A 20,688-nucleotide genomic window follows, 5' to 3' on the forward strand; every position below is an offset into this window, starting at 1 on the left:
AATAGGTGTTCTGTTTGTTTTTGGCCACACCATGCAGCATGTGGGATCTTAGTTCCCCCGACCAGGGATCAGACCTGTGCCCCCTCCAGTGAAATCACAGAGTCTTAACCACTGGGCCACCAGGAAAGTCCCTAAATAGGTGTTATTATCAACTTTATAATCAAAAATACTTGAATGTTGTTTCCTATATAACTGCATTATCATACATTATTTTGTGAGGTTGTTTGTTAATTTGCTTACTTGATTTTAATCAACAGCATATTTGAAAATCCTAGTTTTGCTCAGCATTTAAAAATCTTTCTACCAGTGGTTTCAGTGGCAGGCATGGGTAGCAGATGCAATCGTGTGAAAGCCAGGAAAACGAATTTCCTCGCGAGGCTCCTGGCAGCTGCATCTGGCTTCCTTGTGCAGATTCTTTCTTTGCCTTCTGGTCATCAACCTCTGCAGGGTCTTATTTCTCAACCAGAGAGAGGGGCTGCCTGGGGGGAAATAGGAAACTATCTTCTCTCCTGTTCCTGGTCTGCACTATGCCTTTCGGTGAAAGGGGTTTCCACTGCCTACCCATTGGCTGGTCCCATGTAGAAAGCTTGTGTCCCTTTTCTGCCTTTTATTTAGGAGTAAATTTCAACATTCAAAGAAGGAGCACATCCCTCTCCCTCTTGGAAGGTCCAAAGTACCAGCTTAACTCGGGTGGTTTGCAGTTTAAATATCAGAGTAGCTTCTGGTGTAGCTTCTTAGAAATGTGCTGCTTTTCTAGACTGCTTGGAACGTAAGACTCTTCTATCCAGAAATCCTCAGAACTGATTTCTCAGGACTGTACACCTACCACTCACCTGACATAGAATTATAACAGAGAGAACACAGCGAGGACTCTGAATGGATATTTATGGTATCTTTAAATATCTTTAATAAGTATCTTGATAGAGATTTTAAAACATCTCACCTCTACGACTTAGCTCTGTTGTTGTTTGGGGGCCCAAGGTGATCTTCTTCTTCACGCTTCCATTGGTGGCGATGCTTCAGACAGAGGTCCCTCCACTCCCCTCCCACATCACCTCCAACTATGGAGCTTTGGTGAAGGGCTCTGCATGTGACTCTCAGAGTGACAGCCTCGTAAAGCGGCACATGAGGAGGGAATCTGTGTGTCCAAGGTCGCTGTGCTTGCACAACAGCCATTTTTACCATGTGTTTCCAACGAGTGGCTTCTGAGAGCAAGATCTGATTGCAGGGACAAGTTCATGAGTCACTTAAACTGTTCCTCTGCAAAATAAAACTTTCATAGAAACATGTAGAGCCCGAGCCAATTTATTTTGAAGTGTTCTTCTCAGTAAGAATGCAGTGCTTGCTCCGAGTTTCTTGTCTCTGCTGTATGAGGCAACCAAAAGGACAAGGTCTTGAGAGTCAGACAGTTCTGGGGTCCAACTCTGCCCCCATGACCTTGGCCTGGACACTGAAACATCTATAGGTCTCAGCCCACCTTCAAAATGGGGATGATAATAACCTGCAAGGTGGTTCTAAAGTAGGTTCCTGGTTCCCAGGAGAAGCTCGGTAAATGCTGGCTAGTCTCACACCCATTAACCCCAGGTCCTCAATCTCCCTCCAACCTGATCAGAATGGAAGGCTGCACAGACTAACTTCAGTATGACCTTTTGTTTCTGGTAGACGTCTATCCACTCATTAGGGCAGTACTGATTCGCTGCTGCTCACCAAAAGGTCTGATGGATGGGATCTAGGTTCATCAAAATGGCAAAACCCATGATTATCTTTAATGAAAGCAATTTCCTTCAAGCCAAGTTATCTCAGAACACCCTATTTGTGTAGAGGAAAGAAGAGGCTATCATAATAAAATGATTTTTTTGATTAAAAAAACAAAGAGCTGGGAAGCTTCGTTGCGTGTTTTAATGATGCCCTCTCATGCCCAGCTCCTACACAAAATCAATTAACCAAGTATTTATTGACTACAGAGCATGAGCTTGGTGGTGTGAGGGGTGCAAAGAAGTACAAGATTTTGTTCCAGTTCTGGATGAGTTTATCCTCCATTTCGAGTTCCCAAACACACACTTGAAGGAGCATATCAGGATGGTTGGGAGAATGGGCACGTAATCAGACAGCGTGGCTTTGCGTCATAACTTTGCCACTTATTAACACTGTGATGTGACCTCGGGCAGGTCACCTGTCCTCTGCAGGACTGCGGTGAGAATTAGTTAATATTTGCAAAGAGCTTTGTGATAGCATCTAGAAAACAGCAACCTCTCAGACATTTGTTAAAGCACGGTAAGGAACAATTTATTCATGATGGGTGTAGGGACCACTGCACTGGGGTATTGCAGTGCAGGAGGGAGATTAGATTCAACTCTGAACACACCATGGGAAAGTGGGAATTTACAGACAAAAACCAGGCTGAGGTCAGTAAATGGAATATTACTAAGAGGAAACATCAGTGGAAAGGGGGGGTTCTGCTTAAACTAACCTAACAGGATTCTTGCTGAAGGCAGGCCAGGTAATCAGACCTCACTTGAGGATGGTGGGGGGAGGAGGAACCTGAATAGATATCAAGGGTGATCAGATTTGGAGGGTGGGGGATTCTAGCTAAACCTACTTAGTAGGATTTTTGCTAAAGTTAGACAATGCAGAGAGGAACATGGAAGTCCAAAAGTTGAGGTCAAACTTGAAGAGTTCAGGGAAGCCTGAGTAGAGTTAGTCCCAGGAGAGAGTCTTTGTCACTCCTTCATTAAATTGTTTCTCTCTTGAAGGTAAAGACCATGACTTATTTATAGCTACACGAAGTGTTGCATAATTCAGAGTTTTGCACATGGTTTGGTTTTTTTTCTTACCAAATATTTGTTGAATGGGTAAACAAACAAACAAAAAAGATCAGCCAGAATAATGGTGTCTAGTAACAAAGGAGTACTTTCTTGGGAATAGCTTGATCCTTCATTGCTCTTGGAATTGATCAGTATTAATCTGTATGCCAAAAGGTAACAGTATGTCTTTTTTATTTTTATGCACTGTGTATGACTACTTAAAAATACAGGTATTTTACCTATGTATACACACAGTCACTGTATATACACATATGTAGTACATTTGTAGTATATATTATACATGTAGTGTGTATGCTTGTGTTTCTTATTCCTAATGTCTTTCTTATTCATTTTTTTCTCTCTAGCCTAGAATATATGTGATAGCTACAAAACGAGTATACATTATATTTGTAAGATAACCTAGAACTCTGATGGCAGCTCCATGAGGAAGGGACAGCGCTTGGACCACTGGGTCCTCCCTGGTGCCTAGAACAGTACCTAGCGTATAGTAGGAGCACAATAAACATTTGTTGTTGTGAAATTAAAGAAGTTCAGGAATAAAATACTGTTCAAATTAATCTTCCTTTCTATGATTTTGTTTGTTTTCATTTTCTTTGTATATTTTCCAGTTGAAAATGACCCACACTTCATCATCTACCTACCAAAAAGCCAAAAGAATATTTGTTTCAATATTGACTCAGAACCTGGAAAAATCCTCAACCTTGTTTCTGATCCAGAATTAGGTAAAATAAAAAGATATTATATTGGAATCAGACTACTAGATCATGGTCATTCTTCACTGTCACTACCTGGGATTTCTTTCTTTCCTACCTTAATAAAATCTTACATATATATATTTCAAACTACTCTTTTCAAACTCTGATAGTGAGAAATGAATTATAAATATATTCCTAACTATTCGAACTATTCTAGATAAAATACTCTGAGTATGAACTAGCAGAACTTGTGATATGATTAATTTAAACCATAAGAAAATAGTTATAAAATGAGAATTATAGAGGAAAAAAATATTTTGTAAATCCTGAAGCTAAATAAAAAAATAATTTTCCCATTCTGTCAAGTTTTATAAATTTGAATTATGGTGCCCACATGTGCAAAAAGAAAGAAAGAAAGAAAGAAAGAAAGAAAAAGAGCGCACAAGAGAGAAAAAAACATTTTTTTTCCTTGCAGGGATTTTGGTCAATGGACAGCTCATCGGTGCCAAGAAGCCCAAGAATGAAAAACTAAGCACCTATTTTGGGAAACTGGGATTTTATTTCCAACGTGAGGACATGAAAATAGAAATCAGCACCGAGACCATCTCCCTGAGCGGGGGCTCTCGAACATCTGTCTTGTCCTGGTCCGACACAGCCCACATCCTTAACCAGAGGCAAGTACAGTTACATCCGAATTAGGGCGTATCCTTGACACGTGACTACATCAACAAATCCAGACACACGTGACACAAACATAAAACTCAAAATCATCATTTTAAATGTGAAGAAGTCAAGGTTCAGAAAAAATTGTTACTTCCTGCCCTGCTCCCGGCAGTAGAGTCTATGTGTTTTGGACACAGTGTGTCTCAGTGCTAGCCTGGCGCCTGGCATACAGTAAGCACTCAGTAAATACATGTTGGACGTGTGAATGAATCCATCAACTGAAATCCAGCCCAGTGTGTCAGGGTGCTCAGAAACACTATGATTTTGTCCTATGAGTAATATCTTCCCATTAGTACCTGTTCATTGTTGATATGGAAACGTATACATTGACAGAATTTCAGCGCTGGGAGATAAATCAACGTTCTGTGGCCAAAATGTCGTAAAGCTCTTAAAAAACTGGGGCGATTGTACGGGGCAGAGTGAAGTCATATTAGGGGTGGGAGAGGAATGACATTCTAAAACGAGTCTGTTCCGGAATCGTTAACTCCTTTTTGACTTCCCACCAGGGTGCTTGTCTCGGTGAAGAAAGAGAAAACTGTGACTATCACCCTGGATAAAGAGATGTCCTTCTCTGTTTTACTTCATCGCGTTTGGAAGAAGCATCCGATCAATGTCGACTTTTTGGGGATCTACATCCCCCCCACAAACAAGTTTTCTCTTAATGTACACGGGTTGATAGGTAAAGTGTCCGTGGACCATCTGGCAGGTGTGGGACTGACCACCCTAGGTCTTGAGCAACTTTGGCTCAAGGTTAGAACATTTGGTTAGAATGTGGGAAAGTGACAGGTGTGGACTCAAGGGTTCAGGGAGGACCCACACCCTGGTCTTAATTTATGAAGATGCCTGAGTGACACACAAAGAGGTTAGTGTCATTGACAGAGTGTAACATTTACCGTTGCTCGCGGTTTCCATAGAAACATGAGACACATCTCACCATGCAGGGCCACGGGGAGGCCAGGTTTGGGTCAGGAACCAGAAGCAGGAGCAAGAGATAGGTCCAGGCCAGAGCCTTTACTGGGGTTTCTGTGGCAAAGACAGGACAGAGTAGGGTAGTTTGGGGTTGGCTGGCTTAATAATTTCAGTGGGCACTGGGCTACAGGGTGGTCTTTCCTTGCCTGGCACCTGGCCCTGGAATGATTCCTTCTGGGGCTCCCAGGCCAGAGACAGGAGGCCCGGCTCTGGCTTGGTCCGTTTGCAGATCCCCGCCATGCTCCCGGCTGAGTCCTTTGCTCTCTTTCAGAATTGGCTTTCCCAGGGAGGGGCAGTCTCCCCCCAGCCAGACGGAGTTTTTAAGATGTCAAAACATCATAATATACAGAGAATAAGAAACAAGATTCCTACAACCCCACACAGCAGTGCAGGGCAACTCGTAATGCTATAGCTGGGACTATTTGCTGCTCCAAAGTTTCCCAGGGCTGGGATTTCATCACATACTGGGCAAATTAAGAGAAGGGATGGATACACTGTACGTTTTATGCTGAAGATGTTTTTCTCACTGAAGAGAAGTGAACTGGTTTAGGAAGTCTGTGATAAGAAGCAGGGCGTCCAGGTCAACCTTCCCTACTTTTTAAAGAACGGTGGCGATTTAAGCATACTGTATAGTGTCACAAACCAAACGTGTTTCTAGATTTGAGCTGTACTCTCAGGTGCTGACCTTTACCCCCACCATCAGAGTGTTTGATTTTACTTGGGGTCCAGTTGATCAGACTCATATGTCAAATGACATACGAGTGAGCAGCATGGATTTGCCCTCAGGAAGAACCCACCCCCATCTGCATCCTTTTCCTCTCAGTACATCTGTCTACCTCAGAAAGTCTAGATGGGGGAACCAAAAATGCAGCTTGGATCACATGACCAGCCTGTCCTTTTGTCTTCCCTTGAGTTACATGTAAATAAACGTCTGGACTTTGTTTCATAGGCCAGTTCATGTATGAGCCAAAGATACATATCTTCAATGAGCGACCAGGAAAGGACCCTGAGAAGCCAGAGGCAAACATGGACGTGAAGGGACAAAAGCTGATTGTCACCAGGTATGTCTCGGATGCATATACTACGGGGACAAAAAGGGCTCCTGTTAGGATTGGACTCACGGCCAAATAGAAGAACAAGAAAAGCCATTTCAAGCTTTACCTGTGTCACACTAAACAATTCACCAGGAAGAGACACACACATGGCATTGGCGTAAGGACACTGCACGGAGTCCATCCGAAATGCAAAAAATGACCAGGTACATAAGTACGTACCATCAAATGCCAAGATTAATTAATCTACTCTTCTCACCTTCGTACATTAGAAGCCATACGGCCACAAGCTGGATAACTGAAAAAGCAGATCAAAGGAAGAAATCATAAAAACACCTACTCGCCTTAGTGCTAGCGAAAGAACGTGTAGATTTTTACTTACGCCTAGAGCTTTCTTTTTGAGTACTTATCCACTGAATGCATGTTTGTGTTTGAATCTACTGAATACATCTTGGTGTAGCTTTTCTTACACAAACCGTATCCATATGCTTCATTTTGAAGTGAGAACATAGATACCTGTAAAGCATCCTGAGTTTAAACTTTTTATACGTCTTTTTCATTTTTCCCAGTCTTTTACAGTTGTCTCACCCAGGCCTAATCTGGTATCATATTAAAGAATTCGGGGCCTTTTTAGAGTTTTTACAAAGCAGCCAACTTTGCTCGATGAGAAATGACTCTTGGCACACGAATGTCATTGGCTTCCATGTACTTCATTAAACCATAAAATTACAACAATTAAGCCATAAAATTACAACAATCATTAAGCCATAAAATTACAACAGTAAAATAAAGTTACCACAGAAATAGATTTGTGAACTGCAACAATGGGCTCTTAGTACACTACTCAACTAGCATGGGTTTACCAGAGATCATTGAGTTACCACTGGGCGTCAGTAAGCGTGTTTCACAGAAGCAACGCTGAGCACAGTTGATCACAGTAATAACAAGTTATCTGAGATTGGTAAACACATCTACTCTATGCTAATGACCAAAGGTAAAGGCTGGGCCCCATTTCCTTCTACTGCCAGCACCTCGTGACGCACAGCGGAAACTAACTCGACCCGTGGGCCACGCGCAAAGATGTATGTCTTAAAGCTCATTAATGGCAATATACCGTATAACTTCTTTACCCTTAAAACGAAAACCATGAATGTCTCAGGAACAGCCGGCGTCGCTCCTAAGTAGAACAGTCACCCCTGCAGTCAAGCTGAGAGGCACCTCAGATTCATCCTGCAGGGAACCTGTGAGCTGGAGCTTCGTTTCCACCTTCTTTCCATTTGAACGTTATTTCCGCCCCACAGCCTCCCTGCAGTAGCCTCAGCTCCCCAGAGCACGATGGTTGGATCCTCTTCCAGCCTCACCAGATAAACACAAGACACCCAGGAAATTGTGAATTTCAGATACTTGGGACATACTTCTGCTGAAACATGAGTGGTGTTTATCTGAAATTCAAATTTAACTGGCATCCTGCATTGTTATTTGCTAAATCTGGCAGCTTCTTCCTTGCTCTGGGCTAATTTGGAGACTATACCAGCCCTAGGCAACCTTGAGGACATAGCCCCCAGCCAGTTCCCACTGCCCCCTTGTCCCTTTCCCCATGTCCAGAAAGAGGACTGCCTCTGACTACATGGGCCTCCCCTCCAAGGCAGCAGGGAAAAAATAAAAAAGGCAAGTTAATTTGCACTCTTTACCTTCCTGGAAAAGTCCATATTGGTCAATCTCTAGACAGGTTATTTGAATTTCTAAGGACACACTGCTTATTGTCTGTCTTTCTAAACCAAGCCCCTGACTCTGGTGCTTTGTATGACTTGGGGAAGACTTGGGGAACAGGGATGGGGCACAGGGGTGTTAGCAGATACGGTGCTAGAAGGGGGCAGAAAACAGAGAGGGAGAGTGTGTCTTCTTTCTAGATACACAGGCTGGCCACGCCGTGGTCTGTGTCCTAACCACGCCCACTGTTCTCCTTGCAGAGGCCTGCAGAAGGACTACCGGACAGACGGAGTGTTTGGGACCAACGTTCCTTGTTGGTTTGTGCACAACAGTGGGAAAGGCTTCATCGACGGACATTACAAGGACTACTTTGTGCCTCAGCTCTACAGCTTTCTCAAATGGCCTTGAAAAGTTTATAGTTGGGGAAATTCTATGTATAAATATACATTTTTTCCCTGCCACCTTTGTAGTCATTCTTGAGTTTGAATAATTAAAAACTAACCAGATATCATGGTGGTTTATAAAACCTGTTAACACACCTGAAGAAGATAAATACTTTGCAAAGAAGTTTTAGGATGTTGTTGGCGTTTTCAGATGGGAAGGTGTGTTAATCGAGGTTGTGCAGAGGAGGGCTGCATTGGTGAGTCAAGCTGCCGTCCAGACGGAGTCCTGGGTTTGGCATTTACTGTAAGGACTTCACTGTTTTTAGTGTCAGGTCCTCAACCTTGCAACTGAATACATTATTAGGTTGTCAGTTACATGGGAAATTCAATTATGAGGTTATTTGGTGAACTTGGAGTAAGAACAGGGGAAGTCACCTATCTTAATTGTTTTGTAGTTATATATATATGAATATAAAGCCCTGTCACCCTCTGTAGGGATAACCTTGCCAAGGTACCTAAGATGCCCATGATGCTTTGCCAAAATTCCTTCCTTAGTGTTGGCCTCAGAGACCCTTTTTAGTCCAAGAAGCCTGTATTAGTCAGGATTCTCCTGAGAAAGAGAACTAGTAGGATAGCCATATCATATATACACACATATATAAACATACGCACATATACAGTTGGCCCTTGAACAATGTGGGGCTTAGGGCTGCCAAAATCCCACAGTTGAAAACCAACAGACTTTTATCTCTGTCTCAAAGACAAAGGAATTGATAGATGACTCACCCAAGGGCAGGAAACAAACAGTATAGAACAGATCAGGACTCAAACCCTAGTTTTTTGTTTTTTTATAAATTTATTTTTTATTTATATTATTTATTTTTGGCAGTGTTGGGTCTTTGTTGCTGTGCATGGGCTTTCTCTAGTTGCGGCAAGCAGGGACTACTCTTTGTTGCGGTGCGTGGACTTCTCATTATGGTGGCTTCTCTTGTTGCAGAGCACAGGCTCTAGGCGCGTGGGCTTCAGCAGTTGTGGCACGTGGGCTCAGTAGTTGTGGCTCATAGGCCCTAGAGTGCACGCTCAGTAATTGTGGTGCATGGGCTTAGTTGCTCCGTGGCATGTGGGATCTTCCCGGACCAGGGCTCGGACCCATGTCCCCTGCATTGGCATGTGGATTCTTAACCACTGAACCACCAGGGAAGTCCTCAAACCCTAGTTTTTTGATTCCACATACTGTGATCTCTAATTAAACACAAACTTTTCCCCATACTTAGTTAATTTTAAAGATCTGTAAAATGAAACAACAGGTGCTATATTTGTTTTTTAAAAACCCACATACAGGGGTTTCCCTTGTGGTGCAGTGGTTGAGAGTCTGCCTGCTGATGCAGGGTACACAGGTTCGTGCCCCGGTCTGGGAAGATCCCACATACCGCGGAGCGGCTGGGCCCGTGAGCCATGGCCGCTGAGCCTGCGCATCTGGAGCCTGTATTCCGCAACGGGAGAGGCCACAACAGTGAGAGGCCCGCGTACCGGAAAAAAAAAATTTAAAAAATCCACATACAAGTGGTCCCATGCAGTTGAAACCCATGTTGTTCAGGGGTCAATGGTGTATATATATATATATATATATATATATATATGAAGAGATCTATTATAAGGAATTGCCTTACATGATTATGGAGGCTGGTGCAAGTCTGATCCATTATTCTGTGCTTTCCTTTGTTTATAACTTTCCTTTAAATCTATTCTGAAAATGGATATATGTTCAAAGGCCAAAGTGATGAAATTGCACTTAAAAAATTTTTTTAAGGTACATTTTTATGAAGCTTTCTCTCCATAATTTGGTTAAAACCATTTTTCATTTTAGAAAGTAGACAAAACTACCTCTTTTTGGACATACCCAACCAATATTTGTGAAAGCAAGTGATCATCTTTTGACATAATTGCAAAATATTAAACGTGATTATTTCTATAATTTCCAAGATAACCTCAGTGCTGAAGAGGTAAATAGCATTGCCTTTTAGTTTCATTCCTCTATAAAAATTGGTCACCTACGGCACCTATGATTTTTTTAAAAATCTATTACATCTTTTCTATCCCTATTTCAAAAATACTAATCTTAAAATGCTAATATTCAACACAAACTTCAAAAGTGGGTTCTTATACTGGTTACTTTGTAAAAAATTTTGACCTTAAAACAGCTACCTTTAGCTATATAAGGTTAGATCTGTTCCTAGTATTTTACATGTGCTCAGTAGTTTTAAAAATAATGATGAAAATCTTGGGGTGTAAATTTACACGCTGAGTACTGAGCAACATAGTCCTAGCAAAAGAAACTAGATTTAAAATCAAACCCATGTTATTCAAATTATCAAAACTTTTATTAATAGCTGGTGTTTTAAAATTCATTTCCTGTAAAAAATAACCTTATTAATACTGTTCATATGTGTCCCTCTTGAGACCAGAAAATTGCCTTCTCTATATAATTAATTTTGAATTATAAGGGAATAATCAATTTTGAATTTCAAATGAAGAAACCAAATTAATGGGAATCATTGGAAAAGAAGGAACTATTCCACTGTCTGCCTCTTGGTTAGTTCTGAAAGTATTATGCTCTCAGTGATGAAGAAAAACAAGTTGACAATTATCTATGCTTATTCGTTGAACACCTTGGAACCCATTGGTAATTGATCAATATTTAATTTTGTATAAAGTTGGGGTATTACAGGGCTGGTATTTGTCAAATATATTCCTCTTTAGGACAAAAGTAGCCTATCTTCAAAGCTTTCTGTAAGTATCAATCTAAACAGTTCCCATTAAACCAATTAGATATGTATGTCTTATTGTCAGAACTGTCAGGAAAATAAGAGCCTTTGTTTGAGAAACAAGACTGCGTTCAGGTCATACTTCTGTCATAAGTTTGTTTGTTTGTGTTTTTAAATATCTGAAAATTAAACAAGGCTTCTTAGAGTTGGAAAATTGGCAATCCAAAGAAATAAGTAAAAAAAAAAGGGAATTAGAGAGTGTCTCTATGTGTAGTAAAAATGAACTATGAATCAGTAGTTATTTTAGTACCTAATGGTATGAGGTCTTATGCAAGTCATTCTACTTGCTTTAAAGGATCACTTAATACCATAAGGAGGAACATCTTCTCTTCAGACTTATCCCAATCGAAAGAGCTGTAAGTGACTCCAAAGACCCAGTAGGATGAAAGTAGAAATTACCTGGCTGCCTAGATACATAAAAATGCTTATATGCTGTAATAATTTAGTAGTCTTATTCCTTTCTTAACACTTTTTCAGGGAATTCCCTGGCAGTCCAGTGGTTAGGGCTCAGCAGCCGTGGTCCGGGTTCAAACCCTGGTCAGGAAAGTAAGATCCCGCAAGCGGCAAGCATGAGGCATGACCAAAAAACCAAACAAACAAACGAAACAAAACACTTTTTCACACTGGCAAAGTCTACATGGGTGACTTTTTCTGAAATATCCATGTGAGAGAAAGAAAAATCAAGGACGCTTCCTTTTAATGGTATAGTGATTCAATTACCCAGTTAACGTTTCTGGGGTCACTTCAGTCTACCTAATGACGAACTTACAACAAAGGCTGAGCCATATTCTAATCCTGTGATCCCATTTCACCAGAGTAGGAACTGAGGTATGTACAGTTCCTACTTACGTTACGGGTAACAGTAACGGTCTCTCACTGCGGTATGTCAAAGTCAGGGCGGGTTTTTTTTTTTTGGCTGCACCAGGTCTTAGTTGCGGCATGTGGGATCTAATTCCCTGACCAGGGATGGAACCCAGGCCCCCTGCATTGGGAGCGCAGAGACTTAACCACTGGACAGCCACGGAAGTCCCAGGGCGGGTTTTTAACTAGCTACTCCAAATTAGCTAATTTCTCTTTATCGGCCAATCATTTCATTTGAATATCAATTCACTAAACATTGTCAATTCCTACACGACACCCGTCTTGGGCCTACACCTGCTCTCACCCTTTTATCTCCAGCACCTCCTGCGATCATTTACTTAGGGGAGGCGCTTTAGTAAATGTTTGTTGAATAAATTCACTCAAACGTGTCAGTAAAAACTGATAGGCAGTTAGAAGTACACAAGGGTAAAAAGAGCAAACAAGGCAATGGGATCTGACGGCATTCCTAATGAAGAAAACTCAAGGAATTTGGTTTCCTAAGATATCGATGCCAATAATTTGATATGACCTCAAGCAAGCTGGTGAAAAAGAACCGCTTTCCAAAAACTGAGAAGCCACAGACAGAGAGAAAATATTTACAAAAGATATTATCTAAGACGATCATCCAAAATATACAAAGAACTCTTAAAACTCAACAGTAAGGAAGTGAATGACCCAATTTAAAAATGGCAAAAGACTTGAATAGACACGATATACAGATGGCAAATAAACATATGGAAAGATGCTCAACATCATGTCATTAGGGATTGCAAATTAAGACAATGAGATACTACTACACACCTATTAGAATGCCAAAATCAAGACAACACTAAATGCTGGCAAGGAGGTGGAGCAACAGGAACTCTCATTCATTGCTTGCAGGACTACAGAACAGAACAGCCACTTCGGAAGTCAATCTTACCATTCAATCCAGGAACCACGCTCCTTGGTATTTCCCCAAATGAGTTGAAAACTTATGCCTGCACAAAAATCTACACACGTAGGTTTATAGCAGCTTCATTCATAGTTGACAAAACTTGGAAGCAACGAAGATGTCCCTCAGTAGGTGAATGGATAAATACACTGTGGTATATACAGATAAGGTGGTATTACTCAGCACTTAAAAAAAAAGAGCCATCAAGCCACGAGAAGACGCGTGGAGGAAACAAATGCATATTACCCAGTAAAAGAAGCCAGTCTGAAAAGGCTACATACTGTATGAGTCCAACTACCAGACGTTCTGGGGAAGGCAAAACTATGTAGACAGTAAAAAGATCACTGGTTGATGGAGGCAGGCAGGGGAGGGGCGATGAGCAGGTGGATGTTTAGACTGAGGAACCTATTTTGCATGATACCATAATGGTGAATGTATTTCATTAGAAATTAGTCCAAGCCCATAGAATGTACAATCCCAAGAGTGAACCCTGACGTCAGCTACGGATGCTTGGTGAGGATGACGTGTCCATGCAGGGTCATCAGTTATAACAGATGCACCATCTGGTGGGGGTGCTGATGGTAGGGAGGCTGTGGCTTGCGGGGCAGGGGGCACGTGGGAAATCTCTACACGTTCTGCTTAATTTTGCTGTGAACTTAAAATTGCTCTAAAAAATAAAGTCTATTTTTTTTAAAAAAAAGAATAGCTTACAATGCTTTAAAAAGAAAAAAAACAAGTCAGGGAATTCCCTGGTGGTCCTTTGGTTAGGACTCTGTGCTTCTACTGCAGGGGGCCCGGGTTCAATCCCTGGTCGGGGAACTAAGATCCTGCAAGCCATGTGGCTCGGCCAAAAAAATAAAGAAAGAAAAGAAAATAGAGAAAAAAGTCTACATAAGACTTGATTTTAGGTGTCTGCAGTCACTCTGCTTAACATAACCATATTGGCCTCTAAAAACTTACAGGAAAAAAGGTTCTATAGTCTAGCATCATATTTTTGTGCTTCAGACTTTTTTCAATTAAGTTGACCTTCAATAATGCTACTTTATTTTATCCTGCGACAATTTCAGGAAGATGTTGGAGAAAAGAATTAAATGTGGGCGGTAGGGATGAAACATGGTTTTCTAAGAAGAAAACCACTGAGTCAATTCCAAACTTACAGATTTGGGGGAGGCCTATGAAATTTGTCATGTTTTATTTCTCCACTATAATCAGGGAGAACCATTCCCCTTATGGAAATTCCTCAGGTCACAAACGCTCACCCCCATTTACTGACACTATGCTCACTTCGTTTATCAAACACCTACTAAGTGCTGGGCTTTACGTCTGACACTCCATATGCATTTTCTGTAGTTGTCACAACAACCCTGCCGGGACACACTATTTTTGACAATTTATACATTAAAAGCATTGAAATTCGAGAACATTAACTTTCCTGAGATGACTTAGCTAGTGAATAGAACAGCCAAAATTCAACCTAAAGTCTGCCCAACTCCAAAACCCAGCTCCTTTCCCCAGTACGATGCTGTCCAGCTATTTCGGAAACGCTTTAATTCATCCCATAACATTTTCTGTAAAGCTACTGACATCATCCTATTACTATTTCTTTTGCTGCCTCCTCTGTCTCTGTTCACCAGCAAATATTCTCCCACCTTCTGATAATAAATGTATCACCCCTCCCCTAAGGGTGGGGCTCCAGAGGGATGGCCCATGGGTTGGAATACAATCCAAGTCTGGCCAGTCGGTAGTATTCCAATCCTTTTACTTGGAATGATCTGTCCCGGTGGGGATCCATAAGACTCAATTCCAGGTTTTCTGCTGGAACTGTGACAGAAGGGTAAGATGTAAACCTGGAGGCTGGAGATGCTGGCAGTCATCTTGCTGTTTTGAAAAGTACCTTGAATGAACCCAACACAGAAGCCAGAGATGACAGGGACCCAGCCCTGAATCTGGACTGCTTGCACCCTGAATCTCACTTGAATCGAGGGTCTGCTCCTTCGCAGTTATATGAACTATAACCTTCCTTTTTTTTTTTTTCCCATAAGCAACTGTGAGGTGGGTTTCCTGTCTTTTGTATCCCTTCATAATATGCTGCCCTACTTATTTAAAAATGGACAGCTCACCATTGCTGGTGGGATTGTAAAATGGTGTAGCCACTTTGGAACACGGCCTGGCAGCTCTTCAAATGTTAAACATGGTATAACATGAGTGAGTTACAGTATGACTGACTCCAATCCTAGGATCTGAAAACGTACGTTCACACAAAATCTTGTACACGAATGTTCACAGCAGCATTATTCATAATTGCCTCAAAGCGGAAACAACCCAAATCCAGCAACTGATGAATAGTTTTTTAAAAATGCGGTATACCCATATGATGGATAATTGTTCAATGAAAAGGAATGAGATAGTGATCCGTGCTACAACGTGGATAACCCTTGAAAACATTATGCTGTGTGAAAGAAGCTGGTCATAAAAGATCGCATATCGTATGATTCCATTTATATGAAATGTCCAAAACAGGCAAATACACAGAGATGGAAAGTAGATTAGTAGTTGCCAGGGGCTGGGGAGAGAGGGGAGGTTAGGAGTGACTATGGATACAGGGTTACTTTCGGGGGTGATGAAAATGTTTCAAATTAGATAGTGGTGGTGCTTGTACAACTTTGTAAATATTCTAAATACCACTGAAATGTCCACTTTAAATGGGTGAAATTGTATGGTGTGTGTGAATTATATCTCAATAAAGCTGCTATTCTATTTATAGTTTGACTCTTTAAAATGTAATTATATTTACAGTTCAACTTTACTGATGAAAATAGAAATTTAGAGTATATGAAGGATTTCCTCTAACTATACGATTCTAAATTGTCCTATATAAAACACTTTACAATAATGTTCTTTTAATGAAGATAAAAAATCATCAAGGAAATATTACAAAGGAAATAAAAATAACAAAGACAAAATTACACAATTTTGATACTTCATGAGACATAACTAGATTTTTCTGTAAGCTTAGCTAAACAACTATACAGTAATATTTAAATAAATCCATTTGTTTTATACAAAAGAAACACCCTAACACAGTAGAGTCTTGTAACGCCTTTGTGAACACCAATTTGATGCTTTAAGATTTTAATGTGCTGTTAACAAGTTATCAAACTCAGGCAAGTTTAGAAATGTCTTCGTATTGAATTCCTTCAACTCTGCGTCCTTTTAAAGGGCCCTACAAATTAAAATAATTGAAGAAGAGGTTAAGAACACACATGTACTTATAAGACAAGAAAAGGACACACACTTCTGGATCCCAATTTGCCTTTTTCACATCCCTAAGATACCACTAAGGTACCTACCAGCTCTACACATCTGTGAATTTTACAAGTATTCTAAAGCATTCTACGGCAACCTCATCAAGAACTGGCCGTAGTTTCTTCAGTGCTATGTGGCATGTGTTACCTCTAGACCCTGTGGCAGAGACTGGCTAGCTGGTCAGTATCTCCTCTGCTTCCTGGAGCAAGTCACACTTCCTGGCTCCTCCTGTGCTCAGGTATGCCATGAGATGGAGCTCTGGCCCAAGGAAGGGAACAGAAGTGACGCGGGCCACTTCCAGGCCCAAGCCATGCTCCCCTCCACAGGCAACCCGTCACGCTCCCCGCGGCCTGCCTGAAGCACACGGACACGGCAGCTGTCAAAACCCCGGTTGAAGGTGGTAGAGCCACAAGTTAGAAGGACCCTGGGCTCACAAATCACCCCTAAGAAAAGAGCCATTCCCTGATTCAGAAGACCTGTTCTGGACTTCAAAATGAGAAGTTCATGTCTATCATGTTTGTGCCATTATCAGTTGGGTTTTTTTTTTAAATAACAAATATTATTTTAAGCAATACAAATCCTCATACTCAAAGATATTTGTCTAGTTTAGCTGTGACAGGCTGGTCTTATTACAGAAAATGAGACCAACCTGAAATATATTTTCTTGTTCCCTTCATATCCAACAAAAAGGGAAAGGGGAAAGAAAACTGGATTAATGGAAGATGATACCTGTCATAAAAGCTGATACAGCCTGGGAACACAGAGGCTAAGAATATGGGCTCTGGACCCAGACTGCCCAAGTTCAAACCCCACCCTCAGCAGGTGACATAACCCCTCAGTGCCCCATTATCCCCTAGTGGGGAACAGTAACAGTACCCTACATTACTGGCTTGTTGAGAAATATAAATGAGCTAGCACATATAAAGTGCTCAGAATAACATCTGGAACATAATATGCATATGAGCTCAATAATTCTTTTTTTTTTTTTTTTTTTGCGGTACGCGGGCCTCTCACTGTTGTGGCCTCTCCCGTTGCGGAGCACAGGCTCCGGATGCGCAGGCTCAGCGGCCATGGCTCACGGGCCCAGCCGCTCCGCGGCATGCAGGATCTTCCTGGACCGGGGCACAAACCCGTGTCCCCTGCATCAGCAGGCGGGCTCTCAACCACTGCGCCACCAGGGAAGCCCAAGCTCAATAATTCTTAACTCTTATATTAAATCTTTCAGTTAAAATTTAAAAGTTGGTCCTCTCTGCTGCAAAATATAAAATGATGATGAGGACTCTAACCCTGGGCTGAGATTTTAACATTTTTTACCTTCCTTTAAAAAATGCTTTTAAAATGTCTTTCTTTTAATGTACTATAATGATTACATATAAAGGAAATAAGTTCCCAGATAAAGCATGACCCAGTTTGACATCATCAGGTTTAAAGGTCAAAGGTCAATCACACTTCTGTGATAAGAAGGCCAAGCAAGGGATAAAGAAGGGGGCCAGACTTGGGTTAACTAGGCAAGTATCTAAAAAGTTGGGGCTGGTTTTGAACAATTTGTGAGCTATTTAAAAAATCTGCTTAATAAATGTGTAAATTCCAAATCTTATGATACTGATACTAAAATTTAAGATGCCAGAAATAATAAAAATAGGAGAAACCACTCGAAAAGTTCATGTTTTTCAGGGCATTGACTTGGAGAAAACATGCGGACGTAGAGACAAGCTGACCGACATGCACAAACCACCACAGATATTTTTAATGGAGGCAGGCTGCAAAAGAAGAAGAAAAAACCAAAAAATTTGCATGTGGGTTTCCTCTCCCAAGAGTACACGCTGCTTTGCAATCAACCAGAAAGGCTTTCCCTGCGGATCACCTCCGAGGTTCTATCTCCATCCAGCTCTGAGAGCGATGAAAGCATTAGAGGGGAAGATGGAGCTGTGGGTTCACAGCAAGGCCGGGAAGAAAGCAGCTCTCGAAAATCATACAGACTGGAAACCAAAGCTGTGGACGGAACCTAGAATATCCTCAACAGTACTGAGTCGTTCTGTTTCCCTTAGATGAAAACGTGAAGCGGGATGTAAGTTGGATAGTATTAGGAAACTAGAAAGTAGAGGAAATTCAACCTGCCAAGGAAATACGAGAGTTTCCACGATCTTATGCTGATTGAATCAGAAAAAAAAAAACTGATTTAAAAAAGAACTTCAATCTGTTCATGTAGTCAGATTAATAAATTCCCTACTGACAGGTGACATACCCTGTTCCTTTTTTTTCCCCTTAGAGTTTATGTTCGTTGGTGATTAGGTTAGTATTTTCAAGGACAGGGAAAAAATGCTTAATTTACTGAAATGTGATTTTTTTCAAATAAGAACCTAAATGGTTTTTCTAGAAAGCTTTCCTGAGACACATGTTCTCAAACCAGTTCATAGCTGGGCTCAGGGGACCTGAGAACTCCTTAAAGGGAACACATAAAATTTGGCAGTTTATGTGCAGTTTCTTGCAGAGAGCCCAAAACTTTCATCAAACTCTTCAGGAAGTTGATTATTCCCCCAAACACTAAAACTTCCTGTAGTGGAGATGAAAAAGCTTCTCGTTTAGAGGTAAAGATACACGGTGCGGTAGCGCAGGGATCTAAAAAGAATTAGGCAGTTAGGAAAAAACATGTTTCAGACCCTTCCTTCTGAAGACAGCTCAGGTCTCACTCAGCCTCATGCGCAGACCTGTCAGTGGACCGTCAGTTCTAAGTCAACGAACAATTTTACTTAAATGTCAGATTTCTTAAAATCTATTTATTGATCTCTTCTACCTTAAATCCTTTATGAAAGAAAGAAGGACATTAAAAAATATTATTGATCTCTGTGGCTTTTCCCCCACTAACTCTGACTATATATTCTCCACTAATCACACTACGGCAGATTGAGTTTTATGTTAGATGTGGGGGAAAAAAACTGGGATATAAAACTATGTGTAATATACACAATGTTATAAAATAGAAAGACTGAAAAAAAACAGACCAAAATATTAATGGAGGTTATCATTTGCCTGGAGGTTTATGGGCAATTTTAAAAATTATTTATATTAAATTGTATTTTTCAGCTTTTATCCAAGAGTGCTGCTAGAGACTGAATGTTTGTGTCCCTGTCGAAATTCATTCAATACATTCAAAATGTGATGGTATTAGGAAGTGGGGTCTTTGGGAAGTGATTAGGTCATGAGGGCAGAGCCCCTGAGAATGCATTAGTGCCCTTAAAAAGGGATCCCAGAGAGCTCCCTTTCCCCTCCCACCATGTGAGGACACATTAACCAGGAAACAGGCCTTCAGCAGACATCGAATCTGCCTGTGCCTTGATCTTGGACTTCCAGCCTCCACAAACGTGAGAAATAGATTTCTGTTGTTTCTAAAGCCACCCCAGTCTATGGTATTTTGTTATAGCAGCCTGAACAGATTAAGACACATAAGGAATTTCTTTTGTAATCAGAAAATAAAATGCTTTAGTAATGTCAGTCATTAGAGAAAATAAGCTTATAGATTTCCAAATAGGAGAGAAGGCAAACAGAAAGCCCAAACTTAAAACACGAATCCGATGAAAAAAAACCATAGCACATTTTAAAAGCATTTTGAAATTTCCGTCTTTGTGTAAACTATACTTACGGTTTCAATGACTATAGTAGCTGAAAAAGTCTTCTCATTGATGGATTCTAGGGTACCTTCATTTCCTCTGTAGCCTCCATTTAAAACGAGAATTCTTTTTCCTGTAACAGAAAAGGGTTAACACTTAATACAAAGAAAATGGCCACTTTCTTCTACTTTCTTACAGCCAAATGCAATTACACTGAATCAACATAGTAGAAAACAAAACTCTTCTCTTAGATGTTCTTAACCATTTAATATCTGTATGATGCTACAGTACAGTTTGTAGATACTTTGATAACTGTAACATCACAAGACTCCTCATTTTTTCTACTTATTTGTCAAGGAATGTTTTAATTTTATACCAAGGAGTATAAGGTTCTTGGAGGAGATGCCCAGAGCCCAGAAGTAATCAGAAAAAATTCAGCTTACTTTTAATTTCTCTCTTTTTAAGATCATAAGATGGTTGCTAGTTTCATAAAAGCGTAAATATGTGCCTGCTGTTTGGTTGAGCCATTCTATCTCTAAGAATTTTCTCAACACAAATCATATATCCATACAAAGATCTGTATGTGAATGCTCATATAGCAGGTTTGTTTGTAATGGCCAAGAGCTGTAAACAACCCCAATGTCCATCAGTAGGTGACTGGATAAAGAAACTGGCACATCCACATAATGAAATAGTTGGCAATAAAAAGGAATAAAGTATATATGCACACAACAACGTGAATGAATCCACAATGATGTACTTAGTGAAAGAAGCCAGACAGAAACACAGGACACGTG

At 40.8% G+C, this 20,688-nt stretch overlaps 2 protein-coding genes across 3 annotated transcripts in view; one reads left to right on the forward strand and one right to left on the reverse strand.

Annotated features, from left to right (window-relative positions):
• ITIH2 (inter-alpha-trypsin inhibitor heavy chain 2) overlaps positions 1–8,382 on the forward strand; it is a 38,790-nt gene extending 30,408 nt beyond the window's left edge. For both annotated transcript variants that reach the window (XM_073801529.1, XM_073801528.1), the window contains 5 exons: positions 3,434–3,547; positions 3,996–4,194; positions 4,750–4,922; positions 6,162–6,273; positions 8,235–8,382. In XM_073801529.1, coding sequence (XP_073657630.1) covers positions 3,434–3,547; positions 3,996–4,194; positions 4,750–4,922; positions 6,162–6,273; positions 8,235–8,382 — 746 coding nt within the window. The remainder of the gene's footprint in view (positions 1–3,433; positions 3,548–3,995; positions 4,195–4,749; positions 4,923–6,161; positions 6,274–8,234) is intronic.
• The window catches only part of KIN (Kin17 DNA and RNA binding protein), a 46,309-nt gene continuing 32,576 nt past the window's right edge, over positions 6,956–20,688 (reverse strand). Inside the window, exons 12-13 of the mRNA XM_019933227.3 lie at positions 19,924–20,024; positions 6,956–16,200 (exon numbers count right to left, since the gene is read on the reverse strand). Of these exons, the coding sequence (XP_019788786.1) occupies positions 16,138–16,200; positions 19,924–20,024 (164 nt within the window). The 3' untranslated portion in view covers positions 6,956–16,137. The remainder of the gene's footprint in view (positions 16,201–19,923; positions 20,025–20,688) is intronic.

Source organism: Tursiops truncatus, chromosome 2, assembly GCF_011762595.2.
Source record: "Tursiops truncatus isolate mTurTru1 chromosome 2, mTurTru1.mat.Y, whole genome shotgun sequence".
NCBI lineage: Eukaryota > Metazoa > Chordata > Mammalia > Artiodactyla > Delphinidae > Tursiops > Tursiops truncatus.